The following is a 21,106-nucleotide window of genomic DNA, read 5'->3' on the forward strand; positions in this document are numbered from 1 at the left end:
TATTGAAATTCCCGATTTTTTTTTTACAACCATTGGAATTAAATTTTAAATTACAATTAATTAATTTGGAATTACAAATAGACTCACACAAACATTTCTTTTGCTGCTATCAGTGAAGTATCTTTACTTTCCCAAAACGCTTATTGGAGTTGGAAATAGACAAATGTTTTACAAATATTATTAAAAGAAAAAATTTTTTGAAAAAAAATATTGGAGTTCAGGTATCTAAAATTCCAATTCATTCATTCATTTTCTGTGACTTTTTGGTTACTTTAGTTAAACTCTGATTTTTCCAGATTGATAAAATTCCCTGATTTTTCTCTGTTTTCTGTGTTCTGTGGCTTCTCTGAATTAGAGTGTGCTCATTTTAAATCTAATTTAGATTTTTCAAAATATTGAATAATTTTAACTAAAGCAATTAAACAACGTGAATAATGCACAAATGAAAGAACAGAAATGGACATATTTTAGTTTCGGTTCCATACACAAGAGCCTTCCTCAGTGTTTAAACACTAAATAAGGGTAGAAAAGTAAGATGAAAAGACGTGCAAACTGGTTTAACCAATAAGGACAGGAAAACAAGAGTGAACAAAAAAAAGAAAGAAAAAAAGGGGGGAGATATGAAACAGGAGTGAGATGGGAAACGCGGAGTACATCAGTTTAAATTAGAACAGGATTCCTAAAATTGGGAAACGGTGGGATACTAGAAAAATGATTAACTGAATTTTTAGAATTTTTCAAAAATACGGAATGACTCCCAAAAATCAAGTTCAGTTGATGAGTGATTTTAGAAGAAAAAAATTCAAACCTGTGATTAGAATTCCAAGAATTAGAGCAATGGAAGATCAGTTTGTGTCTTGATTTTGAACATATCTCTCTTGTTTCTTAAGTAGAAGTTTAAGGGTACATTTAGTTTGTGCAATATACGCAATACCACATTGACACGAAATTTAACAAATACCCCAGCGAAAAAATATCAGCAATAGGTTCTTTAATAATGATGAGATTTAGTTTATTTTTAGTGGATAAAATGAGTTTAAACTTAAATTTGCTCAAAGTCTTAGAAATTTCAGAACTGATTTTTGGATAATAAGATAAAACAATCATATTGATAAAATTCAAATTTAAGAGTTCGGTGGATTGCGATATTAATTTTCTATATACAGAACCAAAAATATTAGATGGAAAACTGCATTCTTAAGCAATAGCTGTAGGGTAAAAGAGGTCAAATTTTAGATGCATAGCAAAGTAGTGCGCACAAGGCAGCTATCTTTTGGTTCAGTGGATTGGATGAAAGGGTATAAAAAGGGCAGTGAAACCACAAATAGTATCCGATAAACAATAGTGAGAAATTTATTGGAATTGCAAGTAATAACAATGTCTGAGAAAAGTAAAAACTTATTATTTTTCTGTTCAAACGCGAATTGTATTCAAGGATTTCAACTAACCTTTGTTGTTATGACCGGTAAATTGAAACTGTTATTAGCCATTGTAAAAAGTAATGTTTAACAGATATTTTTCACTTAGTTTTGGCTAATTATCTAGCTAGATACATTTATAGTTACATGTTTAACATAAACATCTTAGATTAATTAATTTATTTTTCATTTGTAGAAAAACTTGTTTAATGTTATAAAATAATCAAATTACTTTAAATTTCCTCATAAAAGAAACATTAAATGAGAAAGGATTGTAATCACTTTAAAAGTATGATGTTAAATGAAAAACGTAGAGCAAAGGGCAACATCCTCACCTTGTTCTCGAAAAATGGATTGATATGTTTTAGGAACCATTTCCAATGGCACAAGATGATTTTTCAGAGGAGGATCAGTAGTAAGCCAGATTGGAGAGTTTTCATTTTCTACCTCCGATGAAAACATTTCAAATATTCTAGACGGAAAAGAAATTTTTTTATTAAAAATAAAATAAATGTGGTACAGAAAATAACAAAAAAAATTAACATATGCAGGAAATATATTTTGTAAGCGGTTATATAATCATTACAGTAAAATTTATCTATGTTACTCACACTAAAGGAAGAACTGGTATAGTACTATGTAGCAGAATAAAAAATGTTAAATATTTTTGACCTTTTTTATTTTGTTTGAAACTAAAAAGAAAACTTCAGAGTTAAAATAAGAAAATGACCCTAAATATATTTAAAATAAATAAAATGATATTCAGCACTTTAAAAAAGAAAAATAACAGGAAATACAGTGTTCAGGGAATGAAATTGAGAATCTTTTAATGAAGAATTATACACTTGATATGTATTGCTACATTCTTTATAAATGTTTTTCATATATACTTCACCTTTTGTGGTTGATCAGTGATGGAAAAAATTTATAACCTTAGAAAATTAACATGCCACTTGCATATGTCATGAAAATTAAATCCACATGCATTTCATGCTACTTAAATAAAAATCAGAAAGGAAAAAACATCCTTATGTAGCCTAAATGCCCATTAGAAGAACACTTCTTAAAACAATCAATTGTAGACTAAAAAAACAACTATAAGGTTTTCCTCACCTTAAATTTTTTTTTTTAGAAATACCTTTAAAATTGCATATAAGAATCTTTAAATCTTTGCATAGTAAGAAAATATATTTTTTATGCTGTGTAAAGCATCTTACACAAAAGAAAAGTAAGTCAGTAATGAATAAAAAATAAAAAATTTGCGGTGCTAAAAATGTGTTAGAAACAATACAAATGAATTACAATGAATTATAAATTATGTTTAATTTCATTCCTTGTAAAATTGAATAACCAAACCCAACAACAGCTTAACTAAATATTGTGAATAAAAAAAACAGTCTTTTCATATTTAATGCTTAATAAGAAATGATTATTAATAAACTATAATTAACACAAATATATTTAACAATAGAAAACTGAGAGTCAAAAAGCTTACCCAGATACTTCTTCCAAAATTTTGGTTTCCATTTTCTCTAAAGATATTTTTTTGTTAACAATATCCTTAAAATAAGGATAAATGGGCCTCAAAACTGACAGGCCAAAAGCTTCCACAAAACTGCAATATTGAAGACTATCAAAATATTTCGGGAGAACACAGTAGCACATCCATCTAAAAACAATCAAAGAATTGTTACTATTTAAAAGATAATATCCAGCATTTAAAACAAATTTTAAAAAATACTATTTTGTATTTAATGTAAAAATTAACAAATATCAGCAAATGCTTGAAATAATTTCGACAAAATTAAGTAGTCAAATACTATTATAATGAAAACAAGGTTAAATTTTCAAATTACACATTAAAAATCATTAATAAAAAAGTTTTGAAATAATTTTATGGCTTATAAATATTTTTTTCCCTTTTAATATTATTTCCTCCCTGACAATATAACGCACTTGCCTTGCCTTGGAATCAGGTGGCCTATATTTTATTTAAAAATTTTTTTTAAGGTGATCTTTATGAAAATCAATCAATACAATTTTGCACTTCTCAATTTAAAAAAGAATGACAGTTTCCTTATCTAAAAAAAATGCTATAATCTTATAAATTATTTAACAAAAAATATTAAAATTGCAATTAATTGTATACATTTTTACTTGCAAGATAATATCAGTAGTAGACTAAATTTGTACTATCATTAGTTTAAAATAATATCAAAAAATAAAAAATTTAAAAAAAAAGGAAGAAATATAATTTAAAAAGAAAGATTAGAGGAATTGTGAGTAAAAATTTTAGGAAGCTAATTTAAAAATAATATTATTATAATGTAAGTAGTTTCTTTATATTTTGTGGAAATAGTAAACTAAAGTAGCCGCTCCCAATTTCTTTCGGCCACAGAAATCTAAAGCATCAAAAATTTTTTGGTGGAACCTAGACTTTTTAAAAAGGTTCATTAGCAGGGGTAAATATGTAAGAAAAAAACAAAAAAATATTAACAGAAAAAAAACTTAAAAAAATTCTGAACCATTTTATGAGAATGAAACTTCTTGTTCACTAATAAATCTTAAAATTAAGTTTTATTAAGGATGTTGAATTTTCAAGTCTGTAGAGGCTATATTATATAAATAATAGATTATTGGTTGAATACAAGCCTATTACAGTTTTCAAAAAATCCTTTTCAGTTTTAAAAAAAAGTACTATCTCACGGAACCCTAGGGTTCGCCAGAGCACCATTTGGGAACTACTGAACATAAGGTTGAATTATTCTATTAATTAAATAAGTTCACAATAACAGGTTTCTAATACTAGTTGCTGAAAAGCGAAAGCATTAGATACGATAAATAAATTAATCAATCAATAAGACTTTTAGTGGGGCTATTATGATAGTTTTTAGTTATGATAGTACACATTGTATCAGGCACTCAATGAATCAATATATAATTTTCATATCTTTACTTACCTAGCATATTCAAACTTGTAAGCATCACTGTTACCATCAGGAAATTGATCCTTAAAACCTGTCTCATCTAACATTTTGAACGTGTCAAAGTAATGCAATAAAATCTGAGCACACTTATACTTGAATTGAAAATCATTTTCAGATTTCAAACTTGAAAATTTAGAGAGAATGAATGTTCGCATTGCCTAAAATAAATTGAAAAACAAAATCTAACAACATAGATATTTATTTATATAATAAACCAAACATGATTAGTTTTAAGATATGGGTATATATTTTTTAGTGTATGTCAAAAAAAAAAAGAGGATCTTACCAGCTGTAAATATACTATAATTGCATATAAAATTGAAAACCGCAAACTCCGTTACATGTTACAGTCTTTTTTAATGGTAACATGATTCTGTTTGTTACAACACAAAAATAACTAACTATCGTAATTCGTCACGAAATCGTGGTACCCTTAACTCAAAAAACACGTCTAGCTAGGGTTCATCTCCTTATTATAATTTTTATTTAATTTATTTATTTTACAAATCAGATGTTAAGTGTATGGTACCATTAGCATTTAATAGTTGACACTTAGTAGAAACTATTTATAAAAATAATATGCATATTCATTAAATTAAAAATTTTAAATAAGTGAATTAATAAAATATTTTGTTTTAGTTTACAGTGTATGATTAATATCTCAGTTGTTATTCCAATAGAATAAAATGTTATTTTTGATTGCTATTTCAAGAATACTTTACAACTTAATTTCAAAGTGTATGAGATCATTTTAAAGTTTGACATGAGTCAAATTTTTTTTATTATTTATATATCTCCAAATAATTGTGTGATGCTAACTTGTTTTATATATATATATATATACATATATATATATATACATATATATNATACATACTACTACTTACTTTTTCCAACAAACACAGCTAAAACATTTTTTTGTTAAAAGGAAGAAAATCAAAATATTTCTTACTTAAACCCTATTTTTAAATGCCTACTTTAGAAATTTTTTTAATCAGATGCAGAGTAATGAACACCATGAAATCCATTATACTGACCATTGCTATTGTGATCATATCAAATGGAGGTTCACCAAGAATTCCACCAAATTTGGGTTCAACCCTCTGATGTATACTCTTTCTTAGAATCTGGAAATTGTAGAAGCATTTAGTCCATTTCCTTATCAAGTACTATTACAAGTACTGATAATAATCCAGCAAACAAAAACAAACAACTACTAATAGTTTATTTGGTGAGAAAAAGAGTCAAAATAGTTTAGAATAATTATGATAAAAATAATTATATATATATATATATATATTATAGGTAAGACAAAAAAAAAACTTTTTTCATGCCATTGAACAAATTAAATAATTATGAATTGTCCGTATAGCTATAGGAATAGGCAATCGCAGAATTTGCAAACTTTTTGGTTGTTATTGTGACATATGATCACAGACATGGTGGAATGATGTATATTTTAGAATTGTCAGTTAAACTGAAGTATACACCAAATATCAGTGCCGAGTTACAGTTTTATAAACTTATTAATTTCACAGTACTTTATACGTATTACATTCATATGCTGACAGAGCTTTATTGTATAGCATGGCCTAAAGGGCCTAGGCCCAGTGTCTTAAAAAGGCACTTAAGAAAAGTGTCTTAAAGATTCAAAAAATGCTATTAGTATAGTGTTTAGAAGGCATAGTGTCTAAGGTTTGAAAATGTAATATTTTAAAACTTCATACAGGTTTTGCTAACATTTTGGAATTTTTTTTAAAAAAGTGTAACTTTTTTAATTTAAACTTTTAAAAATAAAAATTGCACATTTTTATAGAGAGCACTAAATTGAAATTCAGGCCCTATGCCCAACTTGACCATAACCTAGCTCTGCTGTTGATTGCATTTAATGAATCTCAAAGCCTGATATGCTGTTATTATTTACTAATGCGAACATTAAAATAAATTTTAATACACTTAAGAAATTTTTTTCGAGTAAGAATAAAGTAAAAGGTTTTTCTGCAGACTAATACTAATCAAATGTGTAAGAGTCTCAATCAATAGTTGATCCAGGAGGTAAAAATTTTATATTTTGGTGTAAGCTCCATGTGATAGTTAAATTAAAGTTGTAGATATTTTCTACAATCATTCCTTTTCTTCAGGATTCTTCTTACAGACATGTTTCATTAGATCATTGCAAAATATATAAAACACACCAAAAAGGTAAGCTCACTTTTAAATCCAAATAACGATCACATTCAGATTTTAAAATATATGTAGTTTTTGTAGTTTTGAAAGAAATATATTATTGTATGAAATCCAGAAAAACTTATGGTGTTATTAATGGTTAAAATACAATAATAATTAAAAATGAAATTAATGCAGGGTATCTGCCAAATTTTAGATTTTCAAATTCATGACTTTTTATGACTAATTCCAAGAATTTCTCATGACTTAACGAAATTATTATTTTTTCCGACAAAAACCCAACAATAAATTTAAAAAAGCATTATAATAACATCCACTGAATATAACCAAAACTGTTATACTTTGCATCTTCATATTTATAGATTTTAAATTTAAAAAACAGACTACAGAAAGAGTTGAAGCAATAAAATAGTTAAAAAAAATACAAAAACAAAAAAATTTTTCTCTCTTTTTTTTCTGCAGAATTGCATTCTAAAGATACTTTTCTTGTTCATCGGAAAAGAAAGAAATACTCCTGATTTTTCTGTTTTCATTTCAGAATAAAAAATTTCGCCAATGACTGACATGCTTCAGCTAAAATTTTAAATTGATAAAATAAAATAAAAATAATAATTACAAAAATTCTGAAATCACAGAAGTTTAAAAGATAATTCGCTCTAGAAATGATGTTTTTTCCTTCATTTTTTGAAAGAACACCATAATTTTTAAAGAACACGATAAAAACATTTTATATTTTAATCAAATATGACTGTGAGTGGGGATTTTGTTATAAATTGAGATATTCGAAACACCATGAAATTGGGAAAGGGGATAAGTCCATTTTAGAAATTAGATTTTTCAGTGACCTAAATCCATGACTTTTCATGATTTTTTAAAAAACAAATAGTTAAAATCATGACATTTCCTGACAAATTTTGTTCAATACTGAAATTCATGACTTTCCAGGTGTGCGGATACCCTGTTAATAATTATACAGTACAGAACCCGTTATCCGGAAATCAGAAAACCGGAAAACCAAAAAACCGGAACGAAATTCGATAAATTTTCTCGCCATTTAAAAAAAAAACATTTTTTTTTCCTCATAAGATTTTACGATTTTTCTTTCTTTTTTTAAAGATGTTTACCTTACCATCATTTTGGAAATAATCATTAGTGTATTACTTCATCGTTTTTTCTTAGTTTTAAGATTATTTCCAATTTTCTTTTTTTTAAGTTGGGTTTAACAATAAAAAAAATGGCTTTTTGTAGCGATTCAGAAAACCGTAAAAATCAGTTATCCGGAATAGCGATTGTCCCGACCTTTCCGGATAATTGGTTACCTACTGTATAAACAGTTTGGTAGGCATAAAAATTGTACATAAGCCATAATAACCAAAATAAATGGTTTGCAGAAGTTTTATAAAATTAAAATATTTATCCGTATAACTTACTTTGCACACTACTTGGTAAACATGTAAAGTAGTGTCGTCTCCTTTTTTCCTCTCTAACATAGTATATATACACTCCAAATCAATGACAACGCTGAGCAAGTTATTAATAGCTGAAGTAGAGCACTTATTTAGATGACAAATATGATCTTCTGAAATGATAAAAGAGAGAAAAAAAATTTTTTTTTTAAAAATTAAACAGTAGCCTATTTTGTTTTTTTAAAACATTTTTTTTTTTGAAAGTCAAGAGTTAATATTAATTTACAAAAACAATTATCATTAAAAAATGCTGTATACTTTCAATTTTGATTAAACTTCAGAATTTCAAATCAAAAAGCAATAACGTTAAGAAAAAAATGTAAGAGAACGGGAAAAAATCCATTGATAATGTTAATTCTTTGATAAATTCAATGATAATGTTAAATAACAAGTAGTGAATTAAATTTAGAGTTAGGTAATCTTTCATGAACATGAAACATTTTACTGTTATAAAGAATTTACAGTTCATTCCTCATGAGTAGACAGCGGATTATATGCACTAAAAAACAGACAAAATATGCATGGAAATATGCACTAATAAACTTGAATATATTGGGCTCTTAAAACTAGAAATATGCATTTAAAATAGATATTAAAAGCTCAACTTATTTAAATACTACTACTTACTTTTTCCAACAAACACAGCTAAAACATTTTTTTTGTTAAAAGGAAGAAAATCAAAATATTTCTTACTTGAATCTACACATTTCTGAAGAAAAAGCCTAAAACTGAAGTATGATAAATGAGAGAAGAAAAATCATCGCATTTTCCGGAAAGATTTTATTAAACTGAATAATTTTTGTTGCAATACACAATTAAGTGTTTTCCAAATTTTCAAAGGTGAATTGATGTCGTCGGTTATCAAAGATCATTTTGAAAGCAGAAAATGACCTCTCCACGTCAACCGATGTTATTGGACAAAACTTGTTTGTACAATTTTGTACTCATTGGTTTTACTTTCTCTGGAACTTCAGTTCCGTTTCCATTAAGAAAAGCATTTATCTTCTTCACTGCTGCAAAACCCGAATTTTTGTTTTGAACGAAACACCATTTTTCTTTTACTTTCTTCCCAACTGAGTCTGAAAGAGCATTGATGCACTGTTGAATTTTTTCAATTTCGGATATGGCCTCAGTCGAGAATTCATGGCCGGATATGGCCTCATTCGAGTTCGGAAGACCTCGTGTTTCGAGCTTTGTTATTGCTCCACTTAAGAAAGAAAAGTGAGTGTCAATTATGGCCAAGTCCTTCTGCAAAGAGATATCCTGTAGTAATTATTTTGTGACATAAACTGAAGAAGCACAGGAACTGTCAATTGCATCTACAACTGACTTTATTGCATCAAAATTATTAGCGTAAAAACGTGCAGCTTCAATCCATGTACCCCACCTAGTTATCACAGGCTGTGGAGGTAAGGGCAAATCAGGATACATTTCTTTATACAATTTTATGCGCACAGGTGCCTTGAGAAAAACTTTCTTGATACTAGAAATTAAATCATTCACAGAGGAGAATACTTCTCGAAAAGTCTCAGCCAGTCTGTGAACAGCATGAGCCAAACATGTAATATGAAGCATTCTGGGATAAAAAATTTCCATTGCTGCTGCAGATTTGACCATATACGGAGCGGCATCACTTACAAAAATCAAAACATCTTCAGAACCATCTCTATCAGGCCATAATAATCTGATAGAATCATTGCCAAACCTTGTTATGGTTGAATGATTGACTTTTTCAAGGACTTTGCTTGCTAGAAGATGTGGTCGAGTAGGAATATTATCCATTTTTCCACAAATAAAATGAGCAATAAAGCGACCGCACTTATCTGTCGTATACTTCAATCCATATAGGGCCATCTCCAATATCTCGTCGAACATCATCCAGTACTTCGTTATATATCGGTTGAAGGTAGTTCTTTCTTAAAGTCGATTCATCGGGAATGACCTGATTGGTGCAATATTTTTTTAAAAACTGTCTTAAGTTTGGATTATTTAACTTTTTTAAAGGAATATTGCTGCTTACTAAGGCTTTGCATAAATCACTAGAAAAATCACTTTCCTTTTCAGCTGCTTGAACAGGAATAGTTAATAAACTTTGAACAAATTCTTTTGTATTCTGCTTTTTCTTCGAGGAGTGAGCATTAGTCTTTATATGTTGATCGATTTGGTACTTTTTTTCACAGGAAATGTGTTTTTGACAAATCACACAAAATACTATTTCCCCATCGGTCGTAAAGTTCTTCCCATAGTCCGAAATCCATGTCTTCATTAAATTTGATTTAGTCGACTTAATTTTTGGCATATTATAAAATTCAGCAGTCAAAAATCACATTCGAAGCTTCACTAACTACGTATTCAACTGATGGATGTCGAAACTATCTATGTATCGGATGGACTATCGAAATATGTTAGAATAGCAGCTCTCTCCGAAAATTTATTCACTCCACCTTTTAACTAATCAATCACAGGAAAGAGAGGTCACTTTCTACCTACCACAGAAGCCATATTTTTCTAACACAGATTGACAATTATTTATTCCAGGAAAAGACATCCCTTCATAGAATATCTTTCTGAGGTTTCTATGACGAATGTCTGTTGGGTGGGCCCTTTGTACCCCCCTTCCCGACACACACCTCATTTCTGCATCTTTTTCACCCTCAGCAACATCAATCCAGCTGACCCTTTCAGGTGATAAAGAACGAAAAAACAAAATTTAAAGCATTCCTTATGCTAACATAAAAAGAATAGTGATATGGTTTTAGGAGGGAAAAGCCATAAAATGCTGAAAATATGCATTTATAAGAGCAAATATACCTTTTTATGCATTTATATGCACAAATGGCAAAAAGTGCTAAAATATGCAATTGCATATGCACGTATGCAATTGCATATTATCCGCTGTCTACTCATGAGCATATCTATGACAAGTTCGTGTAGAAATAAACATTTGCTCTTGTAAATAAGCTCTCGAGCATTAATTTCCACAAGAGCAAGTAATTTTTTTTTTGTTGCACATATTGCTTTGGAGTTAAGCACAGACCATTCTTTGTATGATGATTATTATTTAAATTAAGACAGAATGACTAATGTCTCTAAGAAGCATTGCTTTCTTTCAAACTTTTCAATATAATTTTTAACTCTTAAATTTGTAATTTATTTCTTTTATTTCATTTTTAATTTTTTTTTTAAATTCAAGTTCCTTATTTCAGTTCTTTCATTCTTGAGAAACCTCCTTATTGGTCTGTTAGAAAAATTGTCTCTAAGATGTTAGAATAATTAAAGATACTTTTGAAATCAAATGGGCCTCAAAAATTATTACATCAAATGATTTATTCCCATGATTTATTACATAAAAAATTAAATAAAAAATGTTTGTGAAACAGTTTTACCATAGAAAGAAATCCATTATTTGGTTATTTATTAAAAAACAAGTCAACTGCTAATAAGGGACAATTAAGTTATTTAAATATTCAAAGAAAGATTTAACTAAATGTTTAATTTTAAAAGCCAAATGTATTACAGTAAACTTGGTCTTTGCTTATAGAAAGCATTTAAGTTTCATTAATTTGCATTAGTTAAATTTTAAAAAATCAATTTTATAAATAATGATTTCAGTCCCAAGTGTTTTCCTGAGATAAAGATTTAATAAATATATTTATAAAAGACAGACTTCGAAGATTAAATATAAGTTTAGAGTTAAATGATATTAAAAAGCTAGAAAAAATGCAATGTCTATTAATAGAATGACAAGAGAAATAAATTTGCACATTTTTCACATTATCATGAATTTAATAAATATGATTCTCAAATCATAAGAATCTCAGTTAAAAAATTACACGCGCTGTTCTGTTCTAGTATTCTTTAAACTTTAATTATATAGGATAAAAAAATCCATTTTTATCAATCACTAAGGTATTACTTGATTAAATACTTCATTCACTTCAAAAGTATATAAATAGGAAATATCAGTCAACGTGTCTCAAGCGCTCACAAATAGGTGCCTGTTTTTTAATGCTTGAAGCATGTTGACTATTATTTTCTATTTGTATATAATTTTGAAGTTAATAAAGTTTTTAATCAAGTAATGCCTTACCCCTTCAGTTTCTTGGAATAATTTTTTAACATCCTTAGGAATTTCATTATTTTAAAAATGCTCAAGCTTCACAAAACTTAAAAACACCAAACATTTTCTCAAAGACCATCCTTCATGCCAAAATATCAACATACAATATTGTTTATTAGAAGCAGAAACTTGAAAAATTGGATGAAAATAATACAATTCCGTCTAAAAATTAAAACCATTAAAGTGTATAAAAAATTATCAAAGTGTAATTTTCTTAAAAAAATAGATAGAAACTTTACCCAAAGTATGTGAGCAAACTTTACAGGGAGATTTCATATTTGCTTCTTCATCCCTAAACATATAAGTTTCAGAAGGTCTCCATCCTTTGCATGAACAATCTTGAGTCTAGGTGAAAGAGGGGAGAAAAGATAACTTTTTAAAAAAATAGCATAATTATAGTATAATTAAATAATTAAATGTATACATTGATAACTAATAATAAACTTATTAAACATGGAATAAATATAAGTTTCCTCCTAAGACAAAAATTAAAATGGCATGATAAAACTTTTACTTGTTACAGTCAATCAATGTTAACAATTGTTGTTCACAGTGTTTTTCAAAGCTCTTTCGCTAAAGAAAATAAAAAAACAAAACAGTTTACGAGACTTACACTTGAAGTAAGGCTATAATTTAAAACTATAATATACCATCTAGCTGTAGAGAATTATCTGGGTTTCAGAACACACTTAATAATCATAATATTTTGATAATTGCTAATTTGTGAGATTTTTGCACCTAGATGAAAATCAATGAATAATCCTCAATTTTTATGGGCTCAAATAATGCAGCATTAGAGCTACTTTTTAAAAGGCGTAAAAGTTAGACAATGAATGCCTCACAAAACTATAATTTTTCTTTATATTCTTGCACCATTTTTTTAGAATTAACATAGAAAACACTGGCTATAGACTAAACTTGACACAAGAGTGATGAATAACTGTTGAAAACTCAGCTATTAGAAAAATAGCATATTGTACACGCGAAAATGTTTCTTCATGTGATGGCAGAGCATTCAAAAAACAGTCTTAAGCAAATGTCATAAATTCAAGCAAATTTCATAAATATAAGCAGGTTTCAGAACACACTTGATAACTGTAACTTGAATATTTTGAAAATTGCTAATTTGCAAGCAAATTTTAGTAGAAACTTTAAGCAAATTTCATAAATTTAAGCAGGCTAAAGAATGCATTTGATAACCGTAACTTGAATATTTTGAAAATTGATAATTAGTGAGATTTTTCAACCTAGATGAAAATCAATGAATAATTTTTAATTCTTATGGGCCCAAATAAGGCAGTGTTAGAGCAACTTTTCGAAAGGTGCTCTACAAAACTGAAACTTTTCTTCATATTCTTGTACTATATCTTTAGAATTAGCATAGAAAGCACAGGCTAAATATAGACTAAACTTGTCCTAAGAGTGATGAATAACTGTTGAAAACTAACAGCAATTATGAAAAATTTCACATTATACACACAAAAACGTTTCTACACGTGATGGCAGAGCATTCAAAAAACAGTCTTAAGCAAATGTTTTATAACATTATCATAATCATATTATAAGGTAATGAATTTAAAAATAATAACTGTTTATATACCATACCATGATATAAAATAATGAACAATCACTACAAAAATCAGCTTAATAATAAAAACAGTTTTTATGGGTAAATCTTTGAAGAAATAGGGTTGATATTTTATACCCAAGGTAGGATTCAGAGACATTGTTAATTTTCAATTGAATGTCCATGGATGACAATGCTTTCCCCACAGGACTGGACAGATCAAGGAATACTTTATGGTTGAAAATAAAAGGTAAATATAGGGTGAAATTGCCAGCCAGATCTTCAGAACTAAAAACTATGAAACACAGACGTTTTTGCCGGGACAAATGCAGCTCATCATCCCTGTTATCCAAGTCCTCCTGGGTTCAGAACTGCCTAAATGGTAGAATGAGATTAATAATGCCAAGGTCTAATTTATAGTCCCAAAACAATGCAATCCTGGTAAACACAAGTATTCATTATGAGACTATTATTGTAGTCAGAGGGATCACATCCTGTATTAAACCCTCCAAAAGAGCCTTTCTCGTGCACAATTTTTGAAAATAGATTTTGTTGTGATGCCTATTGATCTTAAGCTAATGCCATTGCCTTTTTGATTAAAGATCCCAAGACCTAAGATTTAATGTTCTACAACATCTACCATTCTCGTAAATAACACTAGAATTTGTTATACAACATTTATTGTTGTGAGAGTGACGATATCTTGTATTAAACCCACCAAGAGAACTTTTTGGGAACATCCTTTTTGAACTTAGAATATCCTGTGATGCTCACTGACTAATGATCTTTAGTAATTGCCATTACCCTTTGGTCTTTATCTTATTTTCACACATTTCTATAAAATCAGAAAAGTAAACAAAAATGCAAATCACATAAACATATCAAATTACAATATAGTAGCATTATTTTAAATGTATAATGCTATTTTATGCTTGATAGATAAGTATAAAATTAACTTACATTGCAGAAAGAATATAATGCTAGCTTTTCCAACTTTTTTTCCAGAGAAGAGTAGTGATATTTATTTTTCACCTCTTGAATATTATTGCTCAAGGATTTCACCGGCATAGCACCATTCATTTTATTGCTCCTCACGGCAGGATCAAATTTTTTGGTGGTATCATACAGATCATTGTTGGCAGAATTTTTTATTTTCCGTTCTGATCCAAACTTGCTAACTGCTTTTCCTCTGCTAAAAATTGAAAAAGTGTATAGTAAGCTATTAACAAACATAGAATAAAAATGTTTACGTTGCTTTTCCACGGTGCATAGTCAAATCTTTCAACAAAAAATAAGCTCCAAAAAATAAGTACTTTTTAAGAACTCAAAAAATATTTTTAAGCACTATATACATTAACAAAATGCATAACAATTTTCAAAGACTTTACATGATCATGATAAAATAATTAGTTGTTGACAAAGAACTCTTTTCTTGATTATATTAGCCATTATAAAATGATCAAGAGATTTTTCAGTTCGATTTCAGAGGGTGGGAAATGAAGCTTGAAATTCAGAATATCTTGCAAAATGTGCAGAGTTGCACATGATAGTGCAGGGGTCTGTCCAGGGCAAATTTACTAATTTACTGCCATTTAGCAGTACCGTCATTAATTCAACTTTAGGAAATGCCACAAAATTTCACAAAATGCCTTTAAAAAAGCAAGCTCTAAGATTCTCCTCCCCACCTCTGAAATTTTTTTTCGTATCCTGGTAAGGAACGATAAATCCCAGGTTAATTGAGCATACACGGATAGGTAGCTTGTGCTTGGTCAGATGGTGTGGTGTGGTAGCCTACACCACATTATAACAAGCTTTTTTTTCACAGAGTTTTTTTAAAAAGTTAAATGACAAGGCGCACCCTTTGTAAACTTTACAGGAAGTTGAAATTCGAACATTATTCTAAACATTCGAACATTGTTCTAAATTTATTTTAACAGACCTTTATGAAACATTTTTTTTCTCTGTGAAACTTTTTTCTACATGACCCAGTGGGAAATGTTCTCATAATGAAAATAACTTTTAGTGCAAGTACTGTTAAATGCATGCTTTTTTTAAAAAAAATTCAAGTTGAAATTTTACTATGGACAATGATTTTTAAATTAAGATACAATTTTAAGCCCAAAACTTTACAATAGTAAAATTATTTTTGAATATATGGGAAATAATATATAAAAATTTACCAGTCACAAATGATTTTTATTTGTAGTGACAATTTTTGAAAATATCTTCTTACTTTACCATATTTTTGTGTTGATTTTTTAATACAATTTTTTTCACAAATTATGTCTAAATATTCACAAAATAGATACTTCTCATAAAAACCTAGACAGACCCTTAGAGTGCACCGAACCCAGCTCACTGCACGCACACGAGGACTAGCAAGTATTTCATAAAACCTGTAAAATGATTGGCGCTTTTATACGCTATGGACCGACAGCATGCTGAAATAGATTGTGGTTGACTGAATTGTAAAAATGTTGAATGGAACAATGTGAAAGTACGCGCATAATACATGGCGAAAATTGACATGGAAAAGAAGGAAAAAAATATTATTTTCGAACAAAAGAACTGCTCATGCTTATTATAACTATTTCAGAATATAATGAGACTGCTTAATAATACTAAGAACGACATCATTTCATAGACTTATGACTTAACTACTAACAACAACTACGCAAGACTTTCGAACCAGGACATTCATATTTCTGGACTCCTATTGCTAAGAACAAGTCTCTTTCAAATATGAATTCACTACCTCTTTTCCTATCTAATATTCAGATTTGTAATTATTTTAGAATTTCTAAACAAGAGATACATTTGAACAAAGATTATAATTAGAATGATCAAGTAAAATACATCAAGGAATTAATGGAAATTTGATACCCAGAATTACTGAAATTTTCTTCTTCAGCTTTTAATAAAAAACTATATTTATCTAAAGTTGGTTATAATTTTGCGTACATAAATTGGCTGGCACTCTTATTTTTTCTCCCGCTGATACATTATCTATCCAAGGGGATGTGCCATAGCTTATTTGAGTCCCTTTTATGATTTTTGGCAAATTTATTGTGTAATAGCAAGAAAGCAGAATCCTCCACATTAAAGGCTGGGCCTATAATCAGACTAGACTTTCACTGATCACATCTAAGTGGTTCAGAATCCACTATAATGTAAAGTACCTAGCAGCTGCATTGCCTGAAAACTCCACTAACAGTTCTACAGGTGGGGAACATATATAGGGGCTAGGTGATTGCAGGACAATTCCATGGTAATCAAGAAAGATGCTGTGGAGAGGACATTTTGGACTTCTGTTTATTTAAAAAAAAAGATTTAAAAGAAAAATTAATTTTTAACATTTTTTCCAGATTCTTCTTTGTAGAATCAATATGTAAAAGCAGCCAATTTGAAATTGCCCATAAACTTTACTTTTTTAAAAATAAGAAAAATATTTTTTCAGAGGGGACAGCGAAATTGAGCATTTTTAAAAATCTATATTTCTAATGGAAGTTCTGCTCTTATACTAGTTGAATGTTTTTTTGCATAAATTCTAAAGTGAAATAATACTATTTTATTACAAGAAAACACTAAAAGGTATTTCAATTGACAATTTTTAACACATTGCACAGAGGACTTATGGTAGGTAAAATGCTGTGGAGGGGACATTTTGATCTTTTATTATTTTTAAAAAAAATTTGTTTTCATATTAATTTTTAAAATCTCTTTCAGATCTTTGTTAGTAAGATCAATGCATAAAAATAGTCAATTAGAATATTTTTTTTATAAATTTGATGGAATTTTTTTGATTATGAATGTTTTTGTTAGATATAATACTCAATGACACATCCTTAAAAACTGATATAAAGACATCAGGATTTGAAAGAGGCTTTCTCTTTCCTCTACAACAGTAAGGGTGAATAGTTAGTTTGTAAAAACTCAGTTTTCACTTTTTTATAAATTTGATGGAATTTTTTTGATTATGAATGTTTTTGTTAGATGTAACACTCAATGAATCATACTTAAAAACTGATATAAAGACATCAGGATTTGAAAGAAGTTTTCTCTTTCCTCTACTAAAGTGAGTTTGTAAAAACTCCCAATTTATTTTTGATTAAAAACCTAACACAATGTAATGTTCGTGGGATAAATTTCAACATTAGTTGTCGCTCCATTCTCTGTCATTCCTTATTACTTTTTTCTCATGAAGAAAACGTCACACAAATTTTGTTTGTTCTGTACTTTATATTAAAATTAATATAATGAAACTAATAGATTTTACTTATTTATGAAGAAAATAACAGGTTTCCGGTCCCTTTTGTGATGAAAACATCCCCTCCACAACAATTGTGATATTTAATATCCAACAATTTATTTATTGTTTTCTCAAAACAATTTCGATGGTTCAAATTTAATGTAACTTTTAAAATGTTTCAATAAAAATTTATTTTATCACACTAAAACGTTTGAAACAAAAATGTATTTAAAATTTTTGCAGAGGGGACACTTTCATATTTTATAACATTTATTACTTTAAACTTATGTTAAACAATCAGTGTTTTCACAACAGAGTGAGAACGCGAGAATCTCGCATACTTTTTTCTTTTCTCGCATTAAAAAATGATTACCGCGAGAAATTCGCGCATTCTATAAACCAATTTCAAAATTCGCGAATTTCTCGCATTTTGAAAAATATTTCTCATTGCGCCATTTAAAATAAAATCAGTTTCACTTTTCTTCCTGGATATTTCATTATTTTCAAGATCTGCCCCATACCTATTTACCAGTATTGTTCAGAATCTTTAAGAACAACAGAACACCATCCCTCCGAACCTCTTTCAGAACGCATTTTTCTGTAACCAAGTGTTTACCGTAAGGTTTCTTAAGACGTTCAAATTTTTTGCGCATTAATGCAAGATGGACAAATGCCTTGTAAAGGCAATATCTTCTACTCCGAAACAGACAAATGAAAATGAAACAAAAGTGGGTAGAAACGATCAAAACGAAACAAATACGCATTTGGGCAACCTAATGAGAATAGCTGATGAAAAAGTAGGTATAGAGCATTTTCCATATGATGATGCAGCAAAAATATTCAATGCTTTAAAAATTAGAAGATGTCAAAAATGTATTATAATTAAAGAAATGATTTTTTTTCAAGTCTCTTTGTTTCTTTTTTTTAATTTTTAGAAATCTCACCCAGTTTTTAAGAAAGGGTGAGAAATTCTCACCCATTTTTTTTCTGCGATGAAAACACTGACAATGTACCATGGCCTATTCAGGGTTAAAATGTACTGTTCACTAATGTTTCGTGAGTCACGTTCATTTGAAATTTGTCTTAAATTTCAAAAAGTATTCCCTCATAGAACATTCACAACCATTTTAAAACTGCCTCTTCTTCTAAGCCCTGGTGACTTAGGGGATAGAGCACTCGACTTTTGATTAGGTAACTCAGATTAAAGTCCCAGAAATATAAATTCTGTCTCCGGCTAGCACCAAACACAGTGCTGACGTAAAATATCCTTTATTGAAGATCGAAAATAATTTTAAATTCCTTTGCCATTACGCTAAGAGTGGGGGGTTTTCTTCTCTATGTAATGCAAATGTGGGTTTGCTGCATCAAAAAGTCCTCCATGAAAGCTAGTTTATCCCATTGCTTAATCTATGAGTTAAAAAATTATTAAACTAAAACTAAAAAATGATTTTAATGATAGACATACATATTTAAATGTATCAATACCTTTTCATACCAACAATCATTAAATCGTTTTTGTAATAACAAAAAATCAGGGTATACATGAGAGGGACTTTGTGCTATACACCCGGTTTTCGTTTCTTTAAGTCAGTGTTTCCCAAACTTATGACTTTTGAGTACCCTTTCTAAATTTTTCGCAACCCTGTGTACCACTAATAAAAAATGAATGCATTTTTTACTATAAAAAATTTTACAAAAATTAGAAATCACAACTAGCTGCTGACACCACTAATTATTAACTGTTAACTCTGCAAAAAATAGCCAATAGAAAAATACGTAATCGTAGATTTTTATGGCTAACTTTGTTTTTAAATAAAATTTTTGAAATTTTCGTTTGTTGCAAGATATTTCGCATAAGAACACGTACCCCCTCTAAACGATTCCCGTACCCCTGGGGGTACGCGTACCACACTTTGGGAAACACTGCTTTAAGTAATGGTCTTTTTGAGTTTCTCGTCTGACAATGCCTAGCTGCTGTCAAAATTTGGTGACTTTTTCAGGACAGGTACCAGTATGGAAATTTTCTACCCATGTCAATATCAATAGATCTGGTGCAGCACAAACACGGGTTCGTTGTGTTTCGAGTTAAAAACATTTCAAAAAATTATGATTTTATCTTCTGCTATTTATGTATCCTTTTCAGTTATTTAACTTAAATGCTGAACTTCAGATATTTAAAGTGAAAGTTTCCAATCAGGGACTTAATTTTTTTTAATGCTAACTATATGCTATAGGGCTATTGGTAATGGTATGGGATTAATTATTAATGATGATCTAAAGGCATTGCTGGTATATGCATGCTATTTTCACAATTTACGGAGAGCAGAAGGTGGTATTAGGGTTAATTCATGGTTTTTAGCAAATCTGTGCAGTTGTTTTTCATTCTAAACTGATTTTTTAAAATTTTAAATTAATTTTCTACCAAATTTTTTTTAATTATCTTTTATCAAGCTTTGAATATGAAATACTAATATTTTATTGCGGAAGGGATACCGTGTTAAAGGTTTTTTCTGGGAAATAGGATATAGGCTTCAAGTTTGAAACTGGAATGCCATTTTAATTCTCTAATCTAATGGTTATAAGTCTCCATACATAAAAAAAATTTTTTTTTCGTTAATAAATTTGAAATAGAGTAGGCCCAAAAATCAGCAAATTGAACCAGAACAACAAGAGAATGCATAGTTTTTAAGAATAATAGTTTCCAAGCAGCTGCAAAGCCTAAACAGCCTAAAATATAAAATTAGTAAACACAGAAAACATATTTTTACCGAGCCATATTGCCTCAAGTATTATATATAGCCCTCGATAATTTAATCAAATATATTATAACGAATTTCAGAGCATTTTCCAAGCAAAAAACGCAAAAACCCGAAACAGAACAAACAAAACACTGACAGTTGATAACGATGGAGAATTTATCAACTTGTATAGACGATTGTAATAAGCTTGTAGCTTGCATGTTCCACATAAATAGATCAGTCTTGCTGCATTCGTGAAATGGATTGGTTGCACTTGCGTAGCGTTTCATGCTCTGTTTTTTACCGATTTCACTAATGAAAAGGAACTTTTTTAATGTTTTATTACATTCACACAAATCTCGGCCTCTCAGAAG

The 21,106-nt window shown here is 28.9% G+C and overlaps 1 protein-coding gene across 2 annotated transcripts in view; it reads right to left on the bottom strand.

Moving 5' to 3' along the window:
- The window catches only part of LOC107457363 (Gcn5 acetyltransferase), a 36,985-nt gene extending 16,061 nt beyond the window's left edge, over positions 1-20,924 (bottom strand). Inside the window, exons 1-8 of one of the 2 annotated variants that reach the window (XM_016075510.2) lie at positions 20,763-20,924; positions 14,706-14,937; positions 12,418-12,523; positions 8,023-8,171; positions 5,443-5,532; positions 4,379-4,563; positions 2,914-3,087; positions 1,754-1,890 (exon numbers count right to left, since the gene is read on the bottom strand). In XM_016075510.2, coding sequence (XP_015930996.1) covers positions 1,754-1,890; positions 2,914-3,087; positions 4,379-4,563; positions 5,443-5,532; positions 8,023-8,171; positions 12,418-12,523; positions 14,706-14,937; positions 20,763-20,770 — 1,081 coding nt within the window. In that variant the 5' untranslated portion in view covers positions 20,771-20,924. The remainder of the gene's footprint in view (positions 1-1,753; positions 1,891-2,913; positions 3,088-4,378; positions 4,564-5,442; positions 5,533-8,022; positions 8,172-12,417; positions 12,524-14,705; positions 14,938-20,762) is intronic. The other variant, XM_016075511.4, reaches the window with a different exon arrangement.
- Between the last annotated feature and the right edge of the window lie 182 nt (positions 20,925-21,106).

This window comes from Parasteatoda tepidariorum, chromosome 3 (assembly GCF_043381705.1).
Source record: "Parasteatoda tepidariorum isolate YZ-2023 chromosome 3, CAS_Ptep_4.0, whole genome shotgun sequence".
Taxonomy (NCBI): domain Eukaryota; kingdom Metazoa; phylum Arthropoda; class Arachnida; order Araneae; family Theridiidae; genus Parasteatoda; species Parasteatoda tepidariorum.